The 22,100-nt window shown below is 40.8% G+C and overlaps 1 protein-coding gene across 2 annotated transcripts in view; it reads left to right on the top strand.

Moving 5' to 3' along the window:
• The first annotated feature begins 21,644 nt into the window (after positions 1–21,644).
• The window catches only part of TRAM1 (translocation associated membrane protein 1), a 36,459-nt gene continuing 36,003 nt past the window's right edge, over positions 21,645–22,100 (top strand). Inside the window, exons 1-2 of one of the 2 annotated variants that reach the window (XM_011940930.1) lie at positions 21,761–21,928; positions 22,012–22,071. In XM_011940930.1, the coding sequence (XP_011796320.1) occupies positions 22,042–22,071 (30 nt within the window). In that variant the 5' untranslated portion in view covers positions 21,761–21,928; positions 22,012–22,041. Of the gene's footprint in view, positions 22,072–22,100 lie in introns of both variants that reach the window. The other variant, XM_011940929.1, reaches the window with a different exon arrangement.

Genomic DNA, 22,100 nt, shown 5'->3' with positions numbered 1-22,100 from the left:
CACAGCCAATATCACACTGAATGGGCAAAAACTGGAAGCATTCCCTTTGAAAACCAGCACAAGACAAGGATACCCTCTCTCATCACTCCTATTCAACATAGTGTTGGAAGTTCTGGCCAGGGCAATCAGGCAAGAGAAAGAAATAAAGGGTATTCAGTCAGGAAAAGAGGAAGTCAAATTGTCCCTGTTTGCAGATGACATGATTGTATATTTAGAAAACCCCATCTCCTTAAGCTGATAAGCAACTTCAGCAAAGTTTCAGGATACAAAATCAATGTGCAAAAATCACAAGCATTCTTATACACGAGTAACAGACAAACACAGCCAAATCATGAGTGAACACCCATTCACAATTGCTACAAAGAAAGTAAAATACCTAGGAATGCAACTTCCAAGGGATGTGAAGGACTTCTTCAAGGAGAACTACAAACCACTGTTCAATGAAATAAAAGAGGACACAAACAAATGGAAGAACATTCCATTCTCACGGATAGGAAGAATCAATATCATGAAATTGGCCATACTGCACAAGGTAATTTATAGATTCAATGCCATCCCCATCAAGCTACCAATGACTTTCTTCACAGAATTGGAAAAAACTAAACTTCATTTGGAACCAAAAAAGAGCCCGCATTGCCAAGACAATCCTAAGCAAAAAGAACAAAGCTGGAAGCATCACGCTACCTGACTTCAAACTATACTACAAGACTACAGTAACCAAAACAGCATGGTACTGGTACCAAAACAGAGACATAGACCAATGGAACACAACTGAGGCCTCAGAAATAACACCACACATCTACAACCATCTGATCTTTGACAAACCTGACAAAAACAAGCAATGAGGAAATGATTCCCTATTTAATAAATGGTGCTGAGATAACTGGCTAGACATATGTAGAAAGCTGAAACTGGATCCCTTCCTTACACCTTATACAAAAATTAATTCAAGATGCATTAATGACTTAAATGTTAGACCTAAAACCATAAAAACCCTAGAAGAAAACCTAGGCAATACCATTAAGGACATAGGCATGGGCAAGGACTCCCTGACTAAAACACCAAAAGCAATGAAAACAAAAGCCAAAATAGACAAATGGGATCTAATTAAAATAAAGAGCTTCTGCACAGCAAAAGAAACTACCATCAGATGAACAGGCAACCTACAGAATGGGAGAAAGGTTTTGCAATCTACCCATCTGACAAAGGGCTAATATCCAGAATCTACAAATAACTCAAACAAATTTACAAGAAAAAACAACCCCATCAAAAAGTGGGCAAAGGATATGAACAGACAATTCTCAAAAGAAGACATCTATGCAGCCAACAGACACATGATAAAATGCTCATCATCACTGGTCATCAGAGAAATGTAAATCAAAACCACAATGAGATACCATCTCATGCCAGTTAGAATGGCAATCATTAAAAAGTCAGGAAACAATAGATGCTAGAGAGGATGTGGGGAAACAGGAATACTTTTACACTGTTGGTGGGAGTGTAAATTAGTTCAACCATTGTGGAAGACATTGTGGCGATATCTCAAGGATCTAGAATTAGAAATACCATTTGACCCAGCAATCCCATTACTGGGCATATACCCAAAGGAATATAAATCATTCTACTAAAGACACATGCACACGTATGTTTATTGCAGCACTATTCACAATAGCAAAGACTTGGAACCAACCCACATGTCCATCAATGATAGACTGGGTTAAGAAAATGTGGCACATACACACCATGGAATACTATGCAGCCATAAAAAAGCATGAGTTCATGTCCTGTGCAGGGACATGGATAAATCTGGAAACCATCATTGTCAGCAAACTATCACAAAGATAGAAAACCAAACACCACATGTTCTCACTCATAGGTGGGAATTGTTCAACTCAACAATTGAACAAGCTCACTTGGACATAGGGCGGGGAACATCACACACTGGGGCCTGTCAGAGGGTGGGGAGCTGGGGGAGGGATAGCATTAGGAGAAATACCTAATGTAAATGACAAGTTGATAGGTGCAGCAAACCAACATGGCACATGTATACCTATGTATCAAATCTGCATGTTGTGCACATGTACCCTAGAACTTAAAAGTATAATAATAATAAAAAAAGAAATATTGGTTGTGAAAGTCTTGGTTCCACCTGCATTGGTGCCTTGCAAAACAAATTTGGAATTAAAGTGACTAGTGGGGGAGGGGACACATACAAGTGGACTTACTTGTGTATGCAGAAAAGATATCATAAATATTAAAAGACCAATAACATTGGTTCCCTCCCAGGAGGAGAACTTATAAGTGGCTAAGGGATGGAGGATAGGACTGGAAATTTTACAGTATACCCATTTATATCTTTTGGAATTGAATTATTTGAATGTATTGCCTATTTAAAGTATAAATAATAAAACATTTTAATGAAAATTAAAGGTATCAGGGGAACCAGCCCCCAATATATCAACGTGGGTTCTTTCTATTTCCCGTAAGTGTCAGCTGGTCTGAGAAATAAAGAGGAAGAGTACGAAGAGAGAAATTTTACAGCTGGGCCTCCAGGGGTGACATCACATATTGGTAGGACCGTGATGACAACCCCGAGACACAAAACCAGCAAGTTTTTATTAGGGATTTTAAAAGGGGAGGGGGTGTATGAACAGAGAGTAGGTCACAAGAATCACATGCTTCAAGGGACAATAAAGATCGCAAGGCAAAGCAAAATTAGAATTACTGAGGAGGGTCTATGTCCTGCTGGGCACACATTGTCTTGATAAACATCTTAACAGGGAACAGGGTTCAAGAGCAGACAACCGGTCTGACTAGAATTTACCAGACTGGAATTTCCCAATCCTAGTAAGCCTGAGGGTACTGCAGGAGACCAGGGCATATTTCAGTCCTTATTTCAACCACATAAGACAGACACTCCCAGAGTGGCCATTCATAGACCTCCCCCCAGGAGTGCATTCCTTCCCCAGGGTTATTCCTTGCTGGGAAAAGAATTCAGCAATATTTCTCCTACTCACACATTCATCTGTAGGCTTTCTGCAAGAAGAAAAATATGGTTGAATACTGCCTGACCCTACAGGCATTCAGACCTTATGGTTATCTTCCCTTGTTCCCTGAAAATCGCTGTTATTCTTTTCTTTTTCAGGGTGCACTGATTTCATATTGTTCAAACACACATGTTTTACAATCAATTCATGCAATAGTGGTCCTGAGGTGATGTACATTCTCAGCTTATGAAGATAACAGGATTAAGAGATTAAAGTAATGCTGGGCATAAGAAATTGTAAGAGTATTAACAGGGGAAGTGATAAATGTCCATGAAATCTTCACAGTTTATGTTCAGAGATTGCAGTAAAGACAGGCATAAGAAATTACAAAAGTATTAATTTTGGGAACTGGTTATATCCATGAAATCTTCACAATTTATGTTCTTCTGCCTCGGTTCCAGTTGGTTCCTCTGTTCAGGGTCCCTGACTTCCCACAACAAAAGGCCTGAGCTGTCTATGGGGAAGTAGATGACCACTGGGAACTAGTGAGAACTAGTCTGCAGTGAGGAGTGTATGATAGAGGTCTGGGTTAGAGATAGAGATTGGGAAGTCATCAGCACTGAGGTTGCAATTGAAGCAATGAGTGAGTGTGTGGACAACCAAGGGGTGGATACAGTAGTCCCCGTTATCTGCAGTTTCACTTTCTGCAATTTCAGTTACCCACAGTCAATGGGTCTGAAAATAGGTAAGTACAGAACAATAAGATATTTTTTGAGAGAGACAGACCACATTCACATAACTTTTATTACAGGATACTGTTTTAATTGTTCTACTGTATTGTTAATCTCTTACTGTGCCTAATTTATAAATTAAACTTTATCATAGGTATGTTTGTATGTATAGGAAAAAACAGCAATGTATATATAAGGTTTGGTGCTATTTGCTATGCAGTTTCAGGTATCCACTGGGGATCTTGGAATGTATCCCCAACAGTTAAGGGAGGACTACTGTATACAGGAAAAGAAGCTGCCAAAGGTTAGAAAGATTGAATCAAGGACAGGACAATCACTGGGGGAGTAGTGTTTACCAGCCAAGAGAGGTGTCTGAAAAAGGAAGGTCAACAGTAGTAAATGAGGACTCTATTTTATGTGCTGCTTAAGCTTATTTTGTCCATTATTGGATGATATAACAATAAATTATCAACAAAGTGCTTGTTACGTTTTATCCAGGTAAATTACTCATAATGCTAAATTTTAAGCAGTCTGAATCCCCAACAATCCACATTAAAAGCCATTAACATTATGTACAGTTTTTTAAAACATTAAGCATTATTCTTTGAAAGAATGCATATTATTATTGCTACTCCTTTCCCAAACCCAATACAAAATAATAAGTATATAGGGGTATATATTAAAATAATAGTAAAAGAGGCTGGCATGGTAGCTCACACCTGTAATTCCAGCACTTTGGGAGGGTGAAGCAGGAGGATCACTTGAACTCAGACGTTCACAAGAGGCCTGGACAACATTGTGAGACCTCCTCTCTACTAAAATTCAAAAAAAAAAAAATTAGGTGGGTATGGTGGCACACCTGTAATCCCAGCTACTGCGGGGGCTAAGGTGGGAGGATCCCTTGAGCCTGGAAGGTTGAGGCTACAGGGAGCTGTGATCATGCCACTGCACTCCTGCCTGGGCAACAGAGTGAAACTTTGTCTCAAAGCAGAAAAAAAAAAAGGAAAAGAAAAATAGCTCTATGAAAAAGCTTTGGAAAATAAAAACATATATAACCAAAATAAATAGAAATTTGAAAAACAAAGTTGAGAAATTTTTTAGAAATAGAGCAACAAAAAACAAAAATGGAAAATAGAAAAGATAGAATTTAGGAGGCAAGCTGGAAGTACAATATTAACGTAATGAGTCCCCCCAAAAAAAGAACTGAAAATAGGCAGAAATTATCAAAGAAGAAATACAAGAAAATTTCCCAGACCTGCAAGATGAGTCTAAATTGAAAGGGTCTACTTAATACCCAACAATGTAAAAAAGATAAAACAATCCAAAGCAAGACATACTATTGTCAAATTTCAGAACATTAGAAGTAAAGAGAAGCTCTTAAGAGATTGCAGGTTGTAGGTGTGGTGGTAGGATTAGGAATTTGTAATCACTTAGAAGGGAACACAAATCAAAATGGCACTGACTTTTTCAGTGCTGCGTAGGTATTAGGACAGAAGGCCTTCAAAAATCTGAGGGAGGGGTGGGTACAGTGGCTCACACCTGTAATCCCAGCACTTTGGGAGGCCAAGATGGGAGGACTGCTTGAAGCCAGGAGTTTGAGACCAGCCTGGCCAACATAGCAAGACCCCATCTCAAATAACTAATAAATTTTAAAAATCTGAGGGAGAAATTATTTGCATCCTAGAAATGCATAACCAACCAATAAATCATGTGTGAATGTAAGGACTCAAAAAGTGTATCTGCCATACAACTCTCTTTAGAGAACTACAGGATAATATACTCTAGAAAAATGGGAAAAAGGAAAGCACAAAATTGAAATAGTAAATCCACCACAGAAAAATGCCAAAAGGAAGTTATAAGACAAAGGTGTGCCCAAAGCCTTCTCCAGATTGGAGCAGGAGGAAGGAAGAGCTTCAGAGAGAGAGATATCCAGGGGGAAAAAAACAAACCAATACATTATCTGATATATTTGAGCACTGGGGTTAAAAAAACTGCTGTTAGTCATACAACAGCTCTAGTTGAACAACTGAAATAATGAGTTCATAGAAAACTATGCAAGTAGAAAATATGAGACAATTGTTTATTCCAAAAAACTAAAGTAGTACAAGGAAGGAAATAATCATGAAATATTTTCTGCCTCTGCATTTTTTCGTAGGAAATAGTGTAAACACTGACCAAAAAATGGTGATACAGGATTACAGGAGATAGGAAGTGGGAGGTTAAGAATACTAAATCATCACCTATGATAAGAGAAAGTCAATAAAGCCTAAAACTGGCAAATCAAGAAGTAGTAGAAGTGTTTTATTGGTTAATACTAGAACAAAAATGTCTAAAAGAGTTTAGTCGTTGCCTTTGGGAAGTGTGGGAGTGGGAGGAGAGAGAATGGAGAAATATTTTTCCTGCTGTTACTATTTAATATTTAAATTAGGTCTATTTATTAGTTTGGTATAAATTTAAATTTTTAATGTCAAAATACTGATAGTATGCAAGGGATGGATTCCAACTTTTTAGTTCAGTGGAATAAGCATTTTTGTTCTAGAATTCTTATTCTGCAAAACCTATCAGGAATCAGAAACAATGAAAGGTATATGCTTATTTATTGCTCACTTAGGTTTAAAAATAGGAATTTTCAAATTCATATTATTTCATAGATACTGTTCTGAAGCACAAAGTTTTCCCTAAAAATAAATTCTGTACCTAGTATCTAGACTTAAGGACCTAGAGAATTAAGGTGAATTGGAGTCAGACCTTTATGATCTTTGTTTACTGCAGTATGAAAACCATCTAAAGATAACTAGATCCAAAGTTACCTGAATCCAGCAGGGGGCTATTTATATGTCTATGGTAGATCCCAACTTTGTTTTTTAGTCACAATATATTAGAGTATTAAAAATCTATTACAGTTCAAGTTGCTCTCACTGAGAGTTGAATTGAATTTAGGATTCAATAACTAGTAACTAGATTCAATAACTAGTAAAGAGAAAAAGGTCCCTGCCTCTATCCCTTAGTCTTCAGCCAACACCACATTTTCTCTGTGTGTGGTCAAGTTACTACTAAATCTGTGTGAATGCTAACATTTATATGGCAGATTCCCTTACTTATTTTTACTAGTGTTTTTAAGAAGTGTGGGATGACTATGACCACAAAGAAGCACTCCCCTTAAGAATATTTTTTCCTGATGTATTTGAAAATAAAGACCAATCTTGAAAATTGTGTTGCTACTAATCAGATGTTTCCAAATATATTGGGCTGCAGCAATTCAGGACCGTATATATGATCTTATATTACGTATGGTTGTATCAACACAGTGATGTCTTTGGCTCTTTAATGTTTTGAGTGAAGTGCATCTCTACTAAAAGACTAGGAAATTCATTTTCCCATGTTTTTATGCCATGAGGTTAAAAGGTTTTAATCCATTGAGTATGAATTTCTTCTTTTTAGTGTGAGATTAACATCTACTCTATTGGCATATAAAGCAAACCATGCTTTTAATATTTTCCTGAGTGTTGAAGAAAAGTCTTACTAGAAGTGTTCTGGTTTTATACCACAGACGTCTTTCCAGCTTATAGAAGTAGATTAACCCTGCTTCAGTTTTCAAAAATGGTGAAAATGTCTATTACAAATAGTACACCTTAACATTTGATATCTAAACCTAAAATGCTAAGGACTATTGTTAACCATCCATTCTCTCAGTGTAAAAATGCTTTCCTGGACCATTTGTATCATCTGGTGACTTATTACAAATGCAAATTTCTGGACCCCAAAGGAGTATAGATTTTTTCAACTGACCCAGATGATTATTTTACTACAGCAACAGAATTGTAATTTAATATTATGTTGGTGGTTTTTATTTTGTCAAAAGTCAGTATAAAGACACAGATATAAAAGTCCAAGTGTGGCGGTACACACCTGCAATCTCAGACCTTTAGAAGGCAAAAGGCAGGAGGATGGCTTGAGGCCAGGAATTCGAGGCTAGCTTGGACAACATTGTGATACTGGTCTCTAAAAAAAAATAAAAATTATTAGCTGGGCATGGTGGTGTACCAGTAGTCCTAGCTACTTGGGAGGCTGAGGCAGGAGGATCACTTCAGCCCAGGAGTTCGTTACAGTGAACCATGATTAGAAACACTGAACTGCAGCCCAGGTGACACTAAGACCTTGTCTCTACTAAAAAAAAAAAAAATAGACAGATAAAATCTTACCTGTTTTTTTTAATTCCATTGAAGACATTGTCTGTTTTATTATTGAATGTTCTTCAATGTCAGTGGAACAAAATCTTTTCTCATTTCAGAGCTAGAAAAAAAGTTTGTCTCTCCTGTGAACTTGTATGTTTCCTTTATTGGAGCAGTGCTTGTCAAATTTAATTGATTCTCAGAATTTCCTGGGGAATTTTTAAATTAAAACAACAGAGCTTCTCAGCTGTAAGACCATTCACTGGACTCTCATGGTGAGGGACGGCCCTTGCAATAATGATAGTTAGCCATGTTTCCAAAACTCTACATGGGATATTATCTAGTTAATTCGCCATGATCAGTTTTTGCCTTGGCTTCCTGGAAGCTAGTCTTAGAGCAATTATTCTTGGAATTCAGTTATTTAATGTAATTATTCTCCATTTTTTTCCCTATTATATTACTTGACTCATTTAGTATGTTTTTAATACATTTCAACATGGGAGGAAATAACCTAATAGTACTGTCTTTTAGACGAGCACATTCCTTGCAATAGCATTTAAGCCTAAAATAAATCAGTTACTAGGATTATAGAGTGAAAGAATATTATGGACTTTTTAAAATTTCCTCATTCAGTTTTATGGAGACTGTGGGAAACTTATCATTTGAAAAGGACTCTGAAATTTGCTATTAAAATGACATATACATAATTAAATTCCTGATCCCCCTTAAGCCTCTTTCGTATGGACACCCCCAAGACTAAATGCATTGTTCTTTTCTTTTTATTCACCACCTCAACAAGCTAATCCATTTTGGTGTTGTTAACATTACCACCATGCTGAATAATTTCCAAATGTGTGATTAGCTTGAATCACTCACAAAAGCCCCAGGCCTGAATCTTTTGCTGTCTGTAAGGATCCTTTATTTGGCTGTCTCCCAAAGAGCAGACATCCATGTGTTGAAGAAACTCAATGCATCTAAAACCAAACTTTTCAGCTTACTGCACAATTTCCTGATTACCTCCCTTTCCCTACACACCATGTGGGTAAATGGCATTACCATTCTCTCATGTCCCAAGCTGAATTAGTCCTTTGTCACCCTTGTTTCTTTTTAGCCCCACTCCACTTAACTGGGAAATATTTATGCTATAATTTGAGGATGTAGTTTGAAGGCAGATTGAGAACCAAAGATAATGCTGATTGGTATAAGTGTACTCAGAAGGAGGAATAAATGGCCTAAGAAATAAAAGTGGCTTGCTTCACAGGGAGAAAACCTATCATTTGTCTTAGACAGACTCAAGGATTTATTCCTTTCTCTTCTTTCCCTAGCCTAGTGCTCATTTCCTAATTAAAATCAACTACTATTAGTTGATTTCTCTGTATGCAGCCTATTCCTATTTCCACTTATCATGGTGGTGGTATTAACAGTTTAGTAATATTCGTCTAATCAATCTTCATCTGTAGAAAAGGAATGGTAATAGGATCTGACTCAATGAGTTGTCACTATTAAATGAGTAGTTTGTAGTGTTTAGCATAGCACTTGGCATCCAATAAATATTAATTTTATTTTGATGTTATTAACAGTACATTCACATATTCCCTTATGATTATTTCACTTTGACATATACCAACTAATTGCCACAAATTACCATATTTAGTCTTTAGTATAATGTTACCATAATTTTATAAGCTAAAATTCACATTCTTCATCCTGGGAGTTAAAACTTAGTTGTGAAACCTTAAGTTATTTTTCTGAGCCTCTATCTCCTCATTTGAAACAGAGATAACATTACGTTCTGGGTTTAGATAATGTTAAAATTAGTAATGTATATCAGAAGTGCTTGGAGGACTGCAAAGAATTGTATACATTGTAGTTGTTTTTATTTGTGCCATAAGCTTTGTCTTGGAGCACATGGACTGATGCAAACAAGGAAGGAGCTCCAAAGAATCCTTGGCCATCACCCCAAGACCTGGGTTCTACTAGGCACTGAGCCGCACACCAGTCTTTGATGGCTACAAGATATCTATTCAGTTCCATCAGTCACAAAGTCCCTGAGGCATAAGTCCTTCTAATTTGGGTAAAGCATTTTGCACAAAATGATGCTCTCAATGTTTAATTCTCATCAGGTGAAAATGATCTACACCTGGCAGATGTCAGTGCATAATAACCTTATGAAGCATCCCTAGAAGCTGCTGCTGTCTCCAGAATGTGCCAGCCTCCAGGAACCAATTACCTGACACCATTTTCTTGTCTGTTCCTAAGAACTAGAACCCTCTTGAAAACACAACAAATTCAAACTTAAGTCTTTCCTCTATCTGTGATTGCTGAAATTATTTTAGAAATCACCCTACTAGATATCCCCACAGTCCTTGGCCAGTGCCTCAAACACAAGTCACTCCATCCATTCTTCTCATTCACTCACATACACATTACCGCTGGATTTTTCTTCCCTGATCCAACCACCTCCCACTGTTCCTCTACCTCCAGATCCTTTCTACCATGTTCTCTAGGACACCAGTGGTGGTTTGTGTTCTTACTTGTCTAGTACTTGCTCCTCCACACCTTCTGGTACTAAACTCACCCTACCCACAGGGAAAAAAGCATGTGGCCAAAATGGGCCACAATTTTTAACCCAGAAATGATCATTCAACCTAAACTAGCCTACTTTAGGTCTTTCCTTGGAATTGTTCTGATAGAACCAGCAAGTGACCATGTTGTCTGCCATGTAAATAAAGTCTGGAAAAAGTGAAGCCAAGCTAAAACAGAAGACAGAAGAAAAATAAAGAGAGAGAGAGAAAGGTAGAGAAAGGATCTAATGAAGTCAAGTGCCTGGTTCTAGTTCCTAAGACCCACAATGTGCCCTGGCTCCTGAAGCTTTTCTTTTGACTCTCTTAACTTTTGGTTCACTATATTCCCATTTCAGTCACTTGCAACTAAAAGAGTTATAACTAATATAATTAATTCCATTATATATAAACTATCTACAACTTCTGCCACTGCACCAAACATTCCCTCTGATCGGTTGTTTTAACTATATACCAGGCTCTCCCCTCAAAACACCAATCCCCTTCAGCCCTCTTGAATGAACATCTTTCTTCTGTCATACATTGTATGTCTTGAGGTGGGGCTAATAGCCTTCTCCCTCTACAAACCATTCAGTGCTCCCTATGCCTGAAAAATCCCTGTTCCTGCTGACATGTTTCCTTCTGCCTTTATTATTCAATCATTCTGTTAAAATAAGTAATTGGCAGGGCACGCTAGCTCACACCTGTGATCCCAGCACTTTGGGAGACCGAGGCAGGTGGACTACCTGAGGTCAGGCGTTCAAGACCAGCCTGACCAACATGGCAAAACTCCATCTCTACTAAAAATATGAAAATTAGCCGGGCATGGTGGTGGGTGCCTGTAATCCCAACCACTTGGGAGACTGAGGCAGGGGAATCACTTGAACCTGGGAGGCGGAGGTTGCAGTGAGCCCAGATCATACCATTGCACTCCAGCCTGGGCGACAGAGCGAGAATCTGTCTCAAAAATAAATAAAATTTTTTAAAAATATGTAATTGGGCATCAATAAAGCCAATGAGCACCTTAGGCTCCTACAGAAATGAACTAAAACCCAATTCCATATAAACAGTAAAAGGACACTTAAGCTTAACCAGTCACAAACCACCAACTTACCTCTAAGGACTTCCATCAGATTGTACCCAAATAATGGAAATGTTTAGCTGGACCCAATCAAGTAATTCCTTTTCTTTTTCTTTTTTTTCTTTTTTTTGACCGAGTCTCACTCTGTCGCCCAGCTGGAATGCTGTGGTGCAATCTTGGCTCACTGCAACCTCTGCCTCCCAGGTTCAGGTGATTCTCCTGCCTCAGCCTCCCATGTAGCTGGGATTACAGGTGTGCTCCACCACACCCAGCTAGTTTCTGTATTTTTAACAGAGATGGGGTTTCACCATGTTGGCCAGACTGGTCTCGAACTCCTGACCTCAGGTGATTTGCCTGCCTCAGCCTCCCAAAGTGCTGAGATGACAGGTGTGAACCACTGTGCCTGGTCAGGTAATTTCTTTACCTGTTCCACCTATAAAAGCCTGCTGCTCACACAGCTGAAACACAATCTGTGAACCTCTTCTGGTTTTGAGTGCTGCCTACTTCATGAATCCTTTAATGTTCAAGTAAACTCTGTTAAATGTATTTTGCCTGTGGTTTTTAACAATTCAAAACAGAAACTTGGCTCACAGTTCTCCTTGCAGTGCCCTTCCCGAGTTCACCATCCACATGGAAGAACATCCACTGTCATTCTGTGACTGCACTGTCTCTACTAGCCTTTCCTCCTCCCTCTATCCTTTCGGTGTAAAAAGAAGTGTCCCTTCCTATGTAAAGTTCTAGTGGATTCCAAACTTTAGAGACCTCTGTCCATCATTTTGCCCACCTCTTCCCCCTGCCTTCAGCCTGTTCATCTCTCCCCTCCTTACCATCTGTTAATAAACATGCTCAACTGTGATATCACTCAAAACACAAAAACAAAACCTACCTTGACTCCCTTATTCTTCTTTATTTACATACCCTGCTCTCTTCTCCCCTTCAAAGTTAAACTTCTTGAAAATATTCTACTTCCTGTTTCCATTTTTCACTTTACATTCACCACTTACTGAAACTGAGCTCTCTTTTATCAGAGAAGTATTACTCAGGCCCTGATGTGCTTGGTAAATAGGGTGAGAAAGTCCACCTAGTGCTTGGGCTCCTTAAGCTTCTATAGGTCACAGGATTACATTCTACCCCTAGAGAGACACCTAGGTGGTGGTCAGGATGGGTCACAGAATCTTCATAGCCGTTATCAAACAGCTCTCTCCCAGTTGCCAGATCTACCTCTAAATGTGACATGCCATCTCCTGCCAGTCTTACGTACTAGTAGCAACACTGTATTATAAATTTGTTTTCTCGTTTCCATAGCAGCAAATTTATACTCAAGGAAATCATATAATTTCCAAATATTAATGAAGTGGTTTTGCTTCCTCATGAAAATACAATTTCCTCCTCACTAGATGAGTACAATTTTATGTTTTTAAACTCATGATATAACATTAGCATGATATAACAATAGCATGATATAGCAATAACATGTAAACAGAAAAATGATCTGTTGGGGTCTTTTTCATGGGCTTTATGTTTCTACGTAGGCACCAACCAGTCTCTTGAACAGATCAGGAATGAGATAAGATTGAGAATCACCGCTCTCTGAAAAGTCAGAGTCTTTCTGGCAAGTACATACACTGCAGGACTGTTTACATGAAACAAGAATGGGTTTTTTTGCTGCACAGTGGTGCACACTTGTAGTTCCAGCTATTTGGGAGGTTCTCTTGAACCCAAGGGTTTGAGGCCAGCCTAGACAACATAGCAAGGCCCTGTCTCAAAAAAACATTAAAAAGAATGGGTTTGGCAGGCACACAGACACCTGCACCTATGACCTTGGGCAAATTACTTAACATCTCTGAGCCTCAGCTTCTCTATCTTTAAATAAAGATAACAACACCTATTTTATAAGATTTATGTGAAAACCAAATGATATATGTAAAAGCAAAATGCCTGGAATTTAATAAGCAACAAACATTTGTTTCTTACTTTTCATCAATTTGTCCCCAAGGAGAGGTCGAAATCAAACAGTCCCATTTTAGTTCTAACTTATTTCTATTAGGTAATTTCTTTACCTACTTTCACATCATCTCAGAACAGGTTTTTCATTCTTATACATGTCTTGTAAGGCCAACTAAACACAACCTCATTGAGGGCAAAGATCATATTTCTGTTCTTTTATATTTCTCATAATTACAGCAACCTTGTACCACAAATTTTCCTGGATAGACCTAATCCCAAATAAACTGCCTTCTGTCCTAAAATCATTAAAAGAATCCTGAGAATTTCAGGATTCAGGCTATGTTTGCCAAAGTCTCACTTACTTAGAATGTGGCCTCCAGAGCTGAATACACATAAGCAATTGATCTGCTTGAGGGGTCCCTGGTGGGGTGGTTCACCTGTAATCCTAGCATTTTGGGATGCTGAGGCAAGAGGATTGCCTGAGGCCAGGATTTTCAGACCAGCCTGGCCCCCATCTCTAAAAGAAAACAAAACAAAAAGTCTGCTTGAGGGAGGCCTCCAGAGCCCATGTGTCTTGGTAGGACCACTTTCCCCACCACCATGATCCACCCTTGGAGAAGGTAATGGCAGCCGCCTTTCACTATAAACTTATAAAGGCCAATCCTAAAAAAGAAGCAAAAATTATTATTAAACCTTCACTTTCCCCTAAAAGACCTCAGGATCATTCCACAACACTTCAAAACTTTCCACCTTAGTCACCTCCAGAGTCAAACCTCCATTGTTATCCATCATCACCACAATCTCCTCCCCACAAGGCTCTGTTCATCCCCTTATTTCGCTTAAGCCAAAAGCCCCTTTCCAGTCCCCAAACTCTTACACTGTATCCCCCAAAGCTCCAGGTGTGCCATCTACCAAATCCCCAACACCCTCTGCCTCTTTCTGAATGTTTTCTTCACCTTCTTGCTCAGAAACCTGGAGGCAGCTCTAACTGAAAACTGAAATCTGCTTCCCCAGCCGTCTCAAGAGGTGGCTGTTTCTTCCCTCCCACGCACCACATACCACAGAGCCTGGGGTGGAGTGGGTGTCTTTCATAGTCCTCGATGCTGCTGACAGACACTTCTCCTCCCTTGCTCAAAAACCCCAGCTTTTCTGGAAGTCCATGCCCTGAAACTATACTACCCACTACCCTCCTGTGGCAATCATCTGCCAGTCTCTCAGGCTTTTCCTCATTTGCAGCAGATGTTAGTGCCCAGCTCCCTCAGTGGCTCCCTTTCCACTCTTCTCCTTCAGTCATTCTTGGTGATTTAGCATCCATGTGAAGTGTGTGCTGAGCACCTTAGCCTCCTACTGCCTTGACTTCTCACTCTCAAAGCTCTCCTTCTCCATCCACCTCAGCTACCACTCCCACTTTTCTACCCTGTGCATCTCATTGCCAGTGACTGCACAATCTCTGAAATCACTTCCAGCATCCCACTCTCTCACCACTTCCTCCTCAGCCAGCTAGCCTCCACAACACTTCTTCAGCCCCATAGGTGCCTCCAATTCAGAGGCCCTAGCACTATTTCTCTGTCCTCTGTCTCTGTCAGAGAACTGGCAAGGACTAGATAGCCCATTCAAAAGAATTTAGCTGGAGAGAGTTTAATGAAGGGCTTATTCACAGAGGAGTGGCAGGTTGAATGAACCAACAAGGGATGGTGAAGTATCGGGGGAGTAAGAGCATGGGAAGCTATTACAACCAACAGCCTGAAGTGGCGGGGGAGAGAATGAGGTCCCTGGAGCCCACTTAGAGCTGAAACAGTAACAGAAAAGCTACCTGACAGAGGCAGTGACCACAGGAGAACAAACATAGTCACTGTTGGAAACATAGTAAGGCAAGGAGGGATGATGGGAGTATAAAGAAATCCCCAAACCCACTGATTTTTGGCTAGTGTCTTCCACAGACTTCCAGTCCCATTCCAATGGGAAGTCAAGGGCAAGGGAGCCCCAGTATTGCAGTCTGCAGACATTTGCCTTTCACAGCAGGAAAGGGTGGACTTTCAGGGCAGAGGGTGACAGTATAACAAGCACGACCACCACCTCATGGCCTTCACTTCATCACCCCTGCCCTCACCCTTGCACATCCTCCACATCCTTTGTCATACTGGCCTGGCAAAGCCCAACTCTGCCTTCTCCATACCTGTATCGAAAGAGGGAGATATGCCTAGAGGAAAATATGTGGCTCTGCTTACTAGTCTCACTTTAAATGTATGGCCCCAAATCTCAAGTGGGCCCTGCTGTCTGACTACATCCCTTTAATCCACTCACCCTCCACAGTTTTACTCCATTCTCTTTTCAAATACCATCACACTATCTCCACTCCTGATGATTTTGTTTCCTACTTTACTGAGAAAGTAGAAACAATCAGAAGCAGACAACTTCATCTTGCCATTATCAGCCTACCCCTAAATTCTGCCCTCTCTCTGGTTGCTCTGGGCACCCTATCTTGTCACTGTTGTCAGCTGTGCACTAGATGCCATCAACTCCGAGCTGCTCAAGGACTTTGCTTCTGCAAGGAACTCCTGTAGAATAAATCTTTCTTATAGTTCATTCCCACCTGCATGCAAATACATCATAATGTAGCTCATCCAAAAAGAAAGGCAAAACCCTTCCCTAGACCTCTCTTCACCATGTGCCCATTACTCTGCCTTCCCTTGCAGGGAAATCCCCTCAGATGAGTTGCTTATACTTATGCCTCCATCTTGCCATTTTCCATTCTCTCTTCAACCCACTCCAGTCAGCCATTTGTTTCTACCATTTCCACAGAAAACACTCTCTTCAAGGTCACTAGTGACTCCATAAGAGTTAGGGTCCTAGCAGAAGCAAATGGCACGTTTAAATCGGGTGATCTGGGGAAATTTGTATAAAGGCACTCCCTTCAAGGGTGTGGGTACGTGGGTACAGGTAAGAAAACGATGAATGATAGTGCAGCACCCCAAGGTTATAAACAATAGGGTCCCTGAAGGAGCAAGAAAGATAATTACCAAAGCTCAAGAGAGATTTGTGGAGAGAGGGTCTCCTGACACAAGCAAGGATCTTCTGCGAAAGATGGCAAGAGTGCGGGGTAGGAGCCCACAGTGCATGACAGCACTGTCACAGTCCAAGGACTCATCATCTCCATCCAATGTGGAAATCCTCAATGGGTAGTCTCTGTGCTGGAGCTCCACACACAAGGCTGGCCAAAACTTTCTCAGCGGCACCTCAGTCTGAGGCTCTTCCTGCCTGATCCTTCTTCCTTCCTTTCACAGGGATCAGATCTACATTACAGTCTGAAGGCTTTCCCTGTTGACTCTCCTCCCCTTTAATTTTCACAAATGTTATTGCCAATAAGTCTCTTATGCTTCTAACTCTGTCTTGGCATCTATTTCCTGGACAACCCAAACTAACATAACCAAACAACCTGCATCTTACCAAACCCAATGATCACTGGGCACAGTGACTCACGCCTGTAATGCTAGATGTCCCAGCAGTTTGGGAGGCTGAGGCAGGTGGATCATGAGGTCAGAAGTTCAAGACCAGTCTGACCAACATGGTGACACCCCATCTCTACCAAAAATACAAAAATTAGCCAGGCCTGGTGGCGCCTGCCTGTAATCCCAGCCACTCAGGAGGCTGAGGCAGGAGAATCACTTGAACCTGGGAGGTGGAGGTTGCAGTGAGCTGAGATCATGTCACTGCACTCCAGCCTGGGCAACAGAGCAAGACTCCATCTCAAAAACAAATAAACAAATGAACAAAAAAACCCAATGGTCATCTCAAGTCCTATGGCTGGCCAGAGTATGATATGTTTAAGCAGTTGAAAGAAGACCATTTTGATCTTCTCACAAAGGAGTGAAAAATCACTAGATTTTAAGGTTTGAAAGGACCAATTTCAGTTTTTAAGGTTTGAAAGGACCAATTTCAGTTTAAAAACTGACATTAGTACAGCAATTCATTTCCAAATGCCCTAGAACACTTCTATTGCACCTTGCACTGTCTCTTTGTAAATATCCACCACATTGGTCATTATTTATTGTCTGTCTTCTATTCAGGCATGAGTTTCAAGAACAAAGACTAAGTCTGTCTTGTTAATAATTATATCCTACAACTCAGGACTTGCTTGGTGCATTGCAAGTCTTCTTAAAATATATTTAAAATGAGTAACTTTGTAGAGTCATATATTATTTTTATATTTGTTTCTTGGTTAAACTATCTTAAGGTTTTATTCTCGTTTGTGTGAGGTATTTTTTCTTTTCATTCCCTCAATAAATATTGACTACTGAATATTTGACAGTATAGCACTAGGTAGTAGGAGCTGGAAAAATGTAACGACTCCCAGTTCCTGAGGAGCACCAGTCTAGTGGGAAGACAGACTTGCAAACAATAGAAGATAGTATGATTACTGCTAAAATGAAATTATGTACAAAATACAAGTGAGTCCTCATAGACTGAAGTGTAAGAGGTAAAACTATAAAACTCTTAGAAGAAAACACAGGAGTAAATCTTTGGAATCTTGGGTTAGGCACTGATTTCTTATATAGGACAACAATAGCAAGTGATTAAGGAGAAAACAGATAAGTTGGACTTCACTGAATTAACAACTTTTGTGCTTCAAAGAAAACCATCAAGAAAGTAAAAAGGGCCGGGTGCGGTGGCTCAAGCCTGTAATCCCAGCACTTTGGGAGGCCGAGACGGGTGGATCACAAGGTCAGGAGATCGAGACCATCCTGGCTAACACGGTGAAACCCCATCTCTACTAAAAAATACAAAAAAAAAACTAGCCGGGTGAGGTGGAGGGCGCCTGTAGTCCCAGCTACTCGGGAGGCTGAGGCAGGAGAATGGCGTGAACCCGGGAGGCGGAGCTTGCAGTGAGCTGAGATCCGGCCACTGCACTCCAGCCTGGGTGACAGAGTGAGACTCCGCCTCAAAAAAAAAAGAAAGTAAAAAGACAGGCTGAAAAAAAATTTTCAAATCACATATCTGCTAAGACCTAGAATCGATTTTTATTTTTTAAAATACAGAACAACATGGACATATAGAATAGATATTTTTAAACCCTTACAACTCAATAAACTTTAAAAAATTAATCCAACTTAGAAATGGTAAAGGATTTGAATAGACATTTCTTCAAAAAAAAGGTATACAATGGCTCCTGAGCACCTGACAAGGCTAGTAGTCAACATCATTAGTGCTCAGGGAAATGCAAAGCAAAATCACAATGAGATACTACTTCACATCCACTAGGATAGATAAGATTAAAAGACAGAAAATAACAAGTATTGGCAAGGATGGGAAGAAGTTGGAACCCCTACACGTTGCTAATAGGGTGGGAAATGGTGCATTCACTATGGAAATCAGTGTGAGAGTTCCTCAAAAGGTCAAACATAAAGTTGCCTTATGATCAGCAATTCCACTGCTAGGTATATACCCAAAGGAATTGAGTTCAGACAAAAACTTGTACACAAATGTTCAACTGATGAGTAAGATATGCTATATCCATACAATCGAATATTATTTGGCCATAAAAAGGAATGAAGCACTGATACATGTTACAACATGGATGAACCTTGGAAACATTATCTTCAGTGAAAGAAATCAGTCACAAAAGACCATGATTCCATTTACATGTAATGTCCAAGCTGGCCGTGGTGGCTCACACCTGTAATCCCAGTACTTTGGGAGGTGGGAGAATTTCTTGAGGCCAGGAGTCCAAGGTTGCAGTGAGCTATGATCACAACACTGTACACCAGCCTAGGCAACAGAACAAGACCCCATCTCAAAAAAAGAAAGAAAAGAAACAAAGAAAGAACAAAAAGAAATGCCCACAATAAGCAAATATAGAAAGGTAGAAAATAGATCAGTTGTTGCCAAGGGCTGCCAAGACTATGAGGGGAAATGGAGAGTTACTGGTAATGTGTACAAGGTTTCTTTTAGAGATTACAAGAATGTTCTAAAGTTATATTATGGTGATTGTTGCACAACTTTATAAATATACTAAAAACCAGAATTGAATATCTCAAATAGCTGAACTATATGACATAAATTGTACTGCAATAAAACTATTTCAAAAATGCAATTGAATCATAAAAGATAAATTGCTTAGCTCACAGAATTCAGTGAAGGTTTTGAAGAGGTTATATGTAAATGAGGTATGAAGGAACAGCAGGAGCCTGCTGTGTCTATGAGAGGAGAGGAGAAAACATTCCAGAGACAGCAGCACACGCAAAGGCAGGGGAGAGCATGGGAAGAGAGCATGCCATGGCATGTACAGTCGTCCCTCAGTTTTCACAGGGGATTGGTTCCAGGACCCACGCAGATACCAAAATCCACCCGTGCTCAGATGCCTTATATAAGATGATGTAATATTCTGATGAGAAATATCCTAAATCCTCCCATAGACCTCCAATGATTTCTAGATTACTTATAATATCGAACCCAACATAACTGCTACATAAATAGTTGGCTGTACTATATTGTTTAGGGAATAATCATGGGGTGGAAGTCTGTAGATGTTCAGTACAAATACAGTTCTTTTCTTGAATATTTTTTACTCCAGGTTGGTTGAATCCACAGTGTATGCGGCATCCACAGATACAGAGAGGCAACTGTATAGTGTGTGTAGTCAATAATGCTGGTACAGAGATTATGGCCTGCAGATGCAGGGCTCCAGTCTGTCGGGGTAGGCAAGGACCAAATCAGAAAGGGCTACTTCATCATGCTAGCTTTCCATGAAGGAAAAGGAAAAACTTTCTGAAAACTGAAAAACTTTCTGTCAGTTAGAAGCATCATTCTAGCATAAACGTTGAAAGGTGATCTGAAGGGAAGTGAAACCAGTGATTGCCCAGAAGGAGGAAAATAATAATCACTGACTAAATTTATAAAGCCCTAAATCCCAGCTAAGCAGTTTCCTTTAATCATCTCATTTAATTGCTAAAATGAGCACTATAGTTATCCCCACTTTACAGATGATATCCACAGGGCTTGCTCCCTCACCTCCTGCAGGTCTTCAGGCAAGTGTAAGTGCCTCACACTTTCCTATTCCCCTTGCTTTATTTTTCTCCTGGATGCTCAACTCAATTTAACATCTGTTTCACTTTTGAAATCTTGTTTAAAGATTCTCTCCCCCATAAGAATAAATTAATTTGTATTTCAGTTCTATATCCCCAGTGCTCAGGGCATAGTCAACCCCCAGTAAGTACATAAATGAATACGTTTTTAAAAATGAGGAAATGGGGTCCTATAGAGATTAAGTAACTTGTCCTTGATCATACAAGTCATAAGTGGCAGAATTCTGATTTAACAAGCCACATTCTTAAACCACTAAGTGGTTACACCAGAGTTGTAATATTGTAGGCAAGAGGCAAGTCCCCTCGGACTGTGGTAGTGGAGAAGCCGGGTGGTAGGACTGCCCCCGGTTGGTGATGACCGGATGCGGAAGGGCCCTGAAAGGGCTCAATCTAGCATGACTTTGGTTTCTACATTTGCCTCATGGGTAAACAGGAGAGCAATTCTTCAGGAAAAAGAATACAAAGGACTCCTGCTTTGGGCAAAACGATAAGAGGAGGACGTGTCTTTATCCACGATCCTTTTCAACTTTTTGATTACTAAAACATGTTGTTAATTTAAATATACGTGAAGCCAGTAAACCCAAACTGATCCCTTCGTCCTCAGTCTGAGGCCAGTGGGGGATGGGGGTAGGGATGGGGACGGTGACGGGGACAGGGATGGGGGTGGGGATGGACAGGCAGACCAGAATAGGGTCAACTTTTTTTTTTTAAGTTAGTCCAAACTTACAAAGGGTAGAAATAAGTCCCCGGGAGTGCTTAACTCTAAGGTTAATTTTTTAAGGCAGATGCTAAAACTGGAGAATACACCGTACCCCTGTGGAGTCAGGTAGTATTCGTAGTTTTATATTATCCTGACGGTGGCAGTCACTTGTATAAGTGACAGTGTGCAACAGGCCACTGACACCCAATCCCTGGGTGGCCAGGAGGGCGGGAGAACACCCGGTCGCGGTCTCACGCTGCTGAGCAGGCGGAGGAAGCTCGCGCCTCAAACGACTCCCAGAGCCGGGCCCGGTGCGTAGCAGGGGCGCGCCGCTCAGGTTCCAGCAAACTCGCCCGGCCGCGAGCCAGCGGCCTCCGGTCCCCAGGTGGCGCTGTGGGCTCGCGGAGGAGGCCGCGGCACGAGCGAGCGTCGTCTCCCTGGTGCGCATGCTCGCCGCCTCTGCGGGCTGGCTGTTTTTTTTGTTTGTTTTTTTTTCTTTTTTTTTTTTTTCTCCCGGGCGGCCCGGCGGCTGCGTACTGGCTGTGGGATGGGAAGTGAAGCCCCAGCGAGCGGCTGCAGCGGGGCCGTGAGGAGCAGCCAGGGGGAGGCGGCGGCGGCGAGTCGGTGAGCAGCTGAGAAGAGCAGAGCCGGGGCGGAGCACCTGCAGGCGCGGGCGGCGGCCCCACCATGGCGATTCGCAAGAAGAGCACCAAGAGCCCCCCGGTGCTGAGCCACGAATTCGTCCTGCAGAATCACGCGGACATCGTCTCTTGTGTGGCGATGGTCTTCCTGCTGGGGCTCATGTTTGAGGTGAGCCCGCCCCGAGCCCCAACCGCCTG

This window comes from Colobus angolensis, unplaced genomic scaffold, assembly GCF_000951035.1.
Source record: "Colobus angolensis palliatus isolate OR3802 unplaced genomic scaffold, Cang.pa_1.0 Scaffold194, whole genome shotgun sequence".
NCBI classification, from domain to species: Eukaryota; Metazoa; Chordata; class Mammalia; order Primates; family Cercopithecidae; genus Colobus; species Colobus angolensis.
The sequence above is the reverse complement of the archived record's forward strand: the minus strand, read 5'-3'. Positions and strand labels throughout refer to the sequence as shown.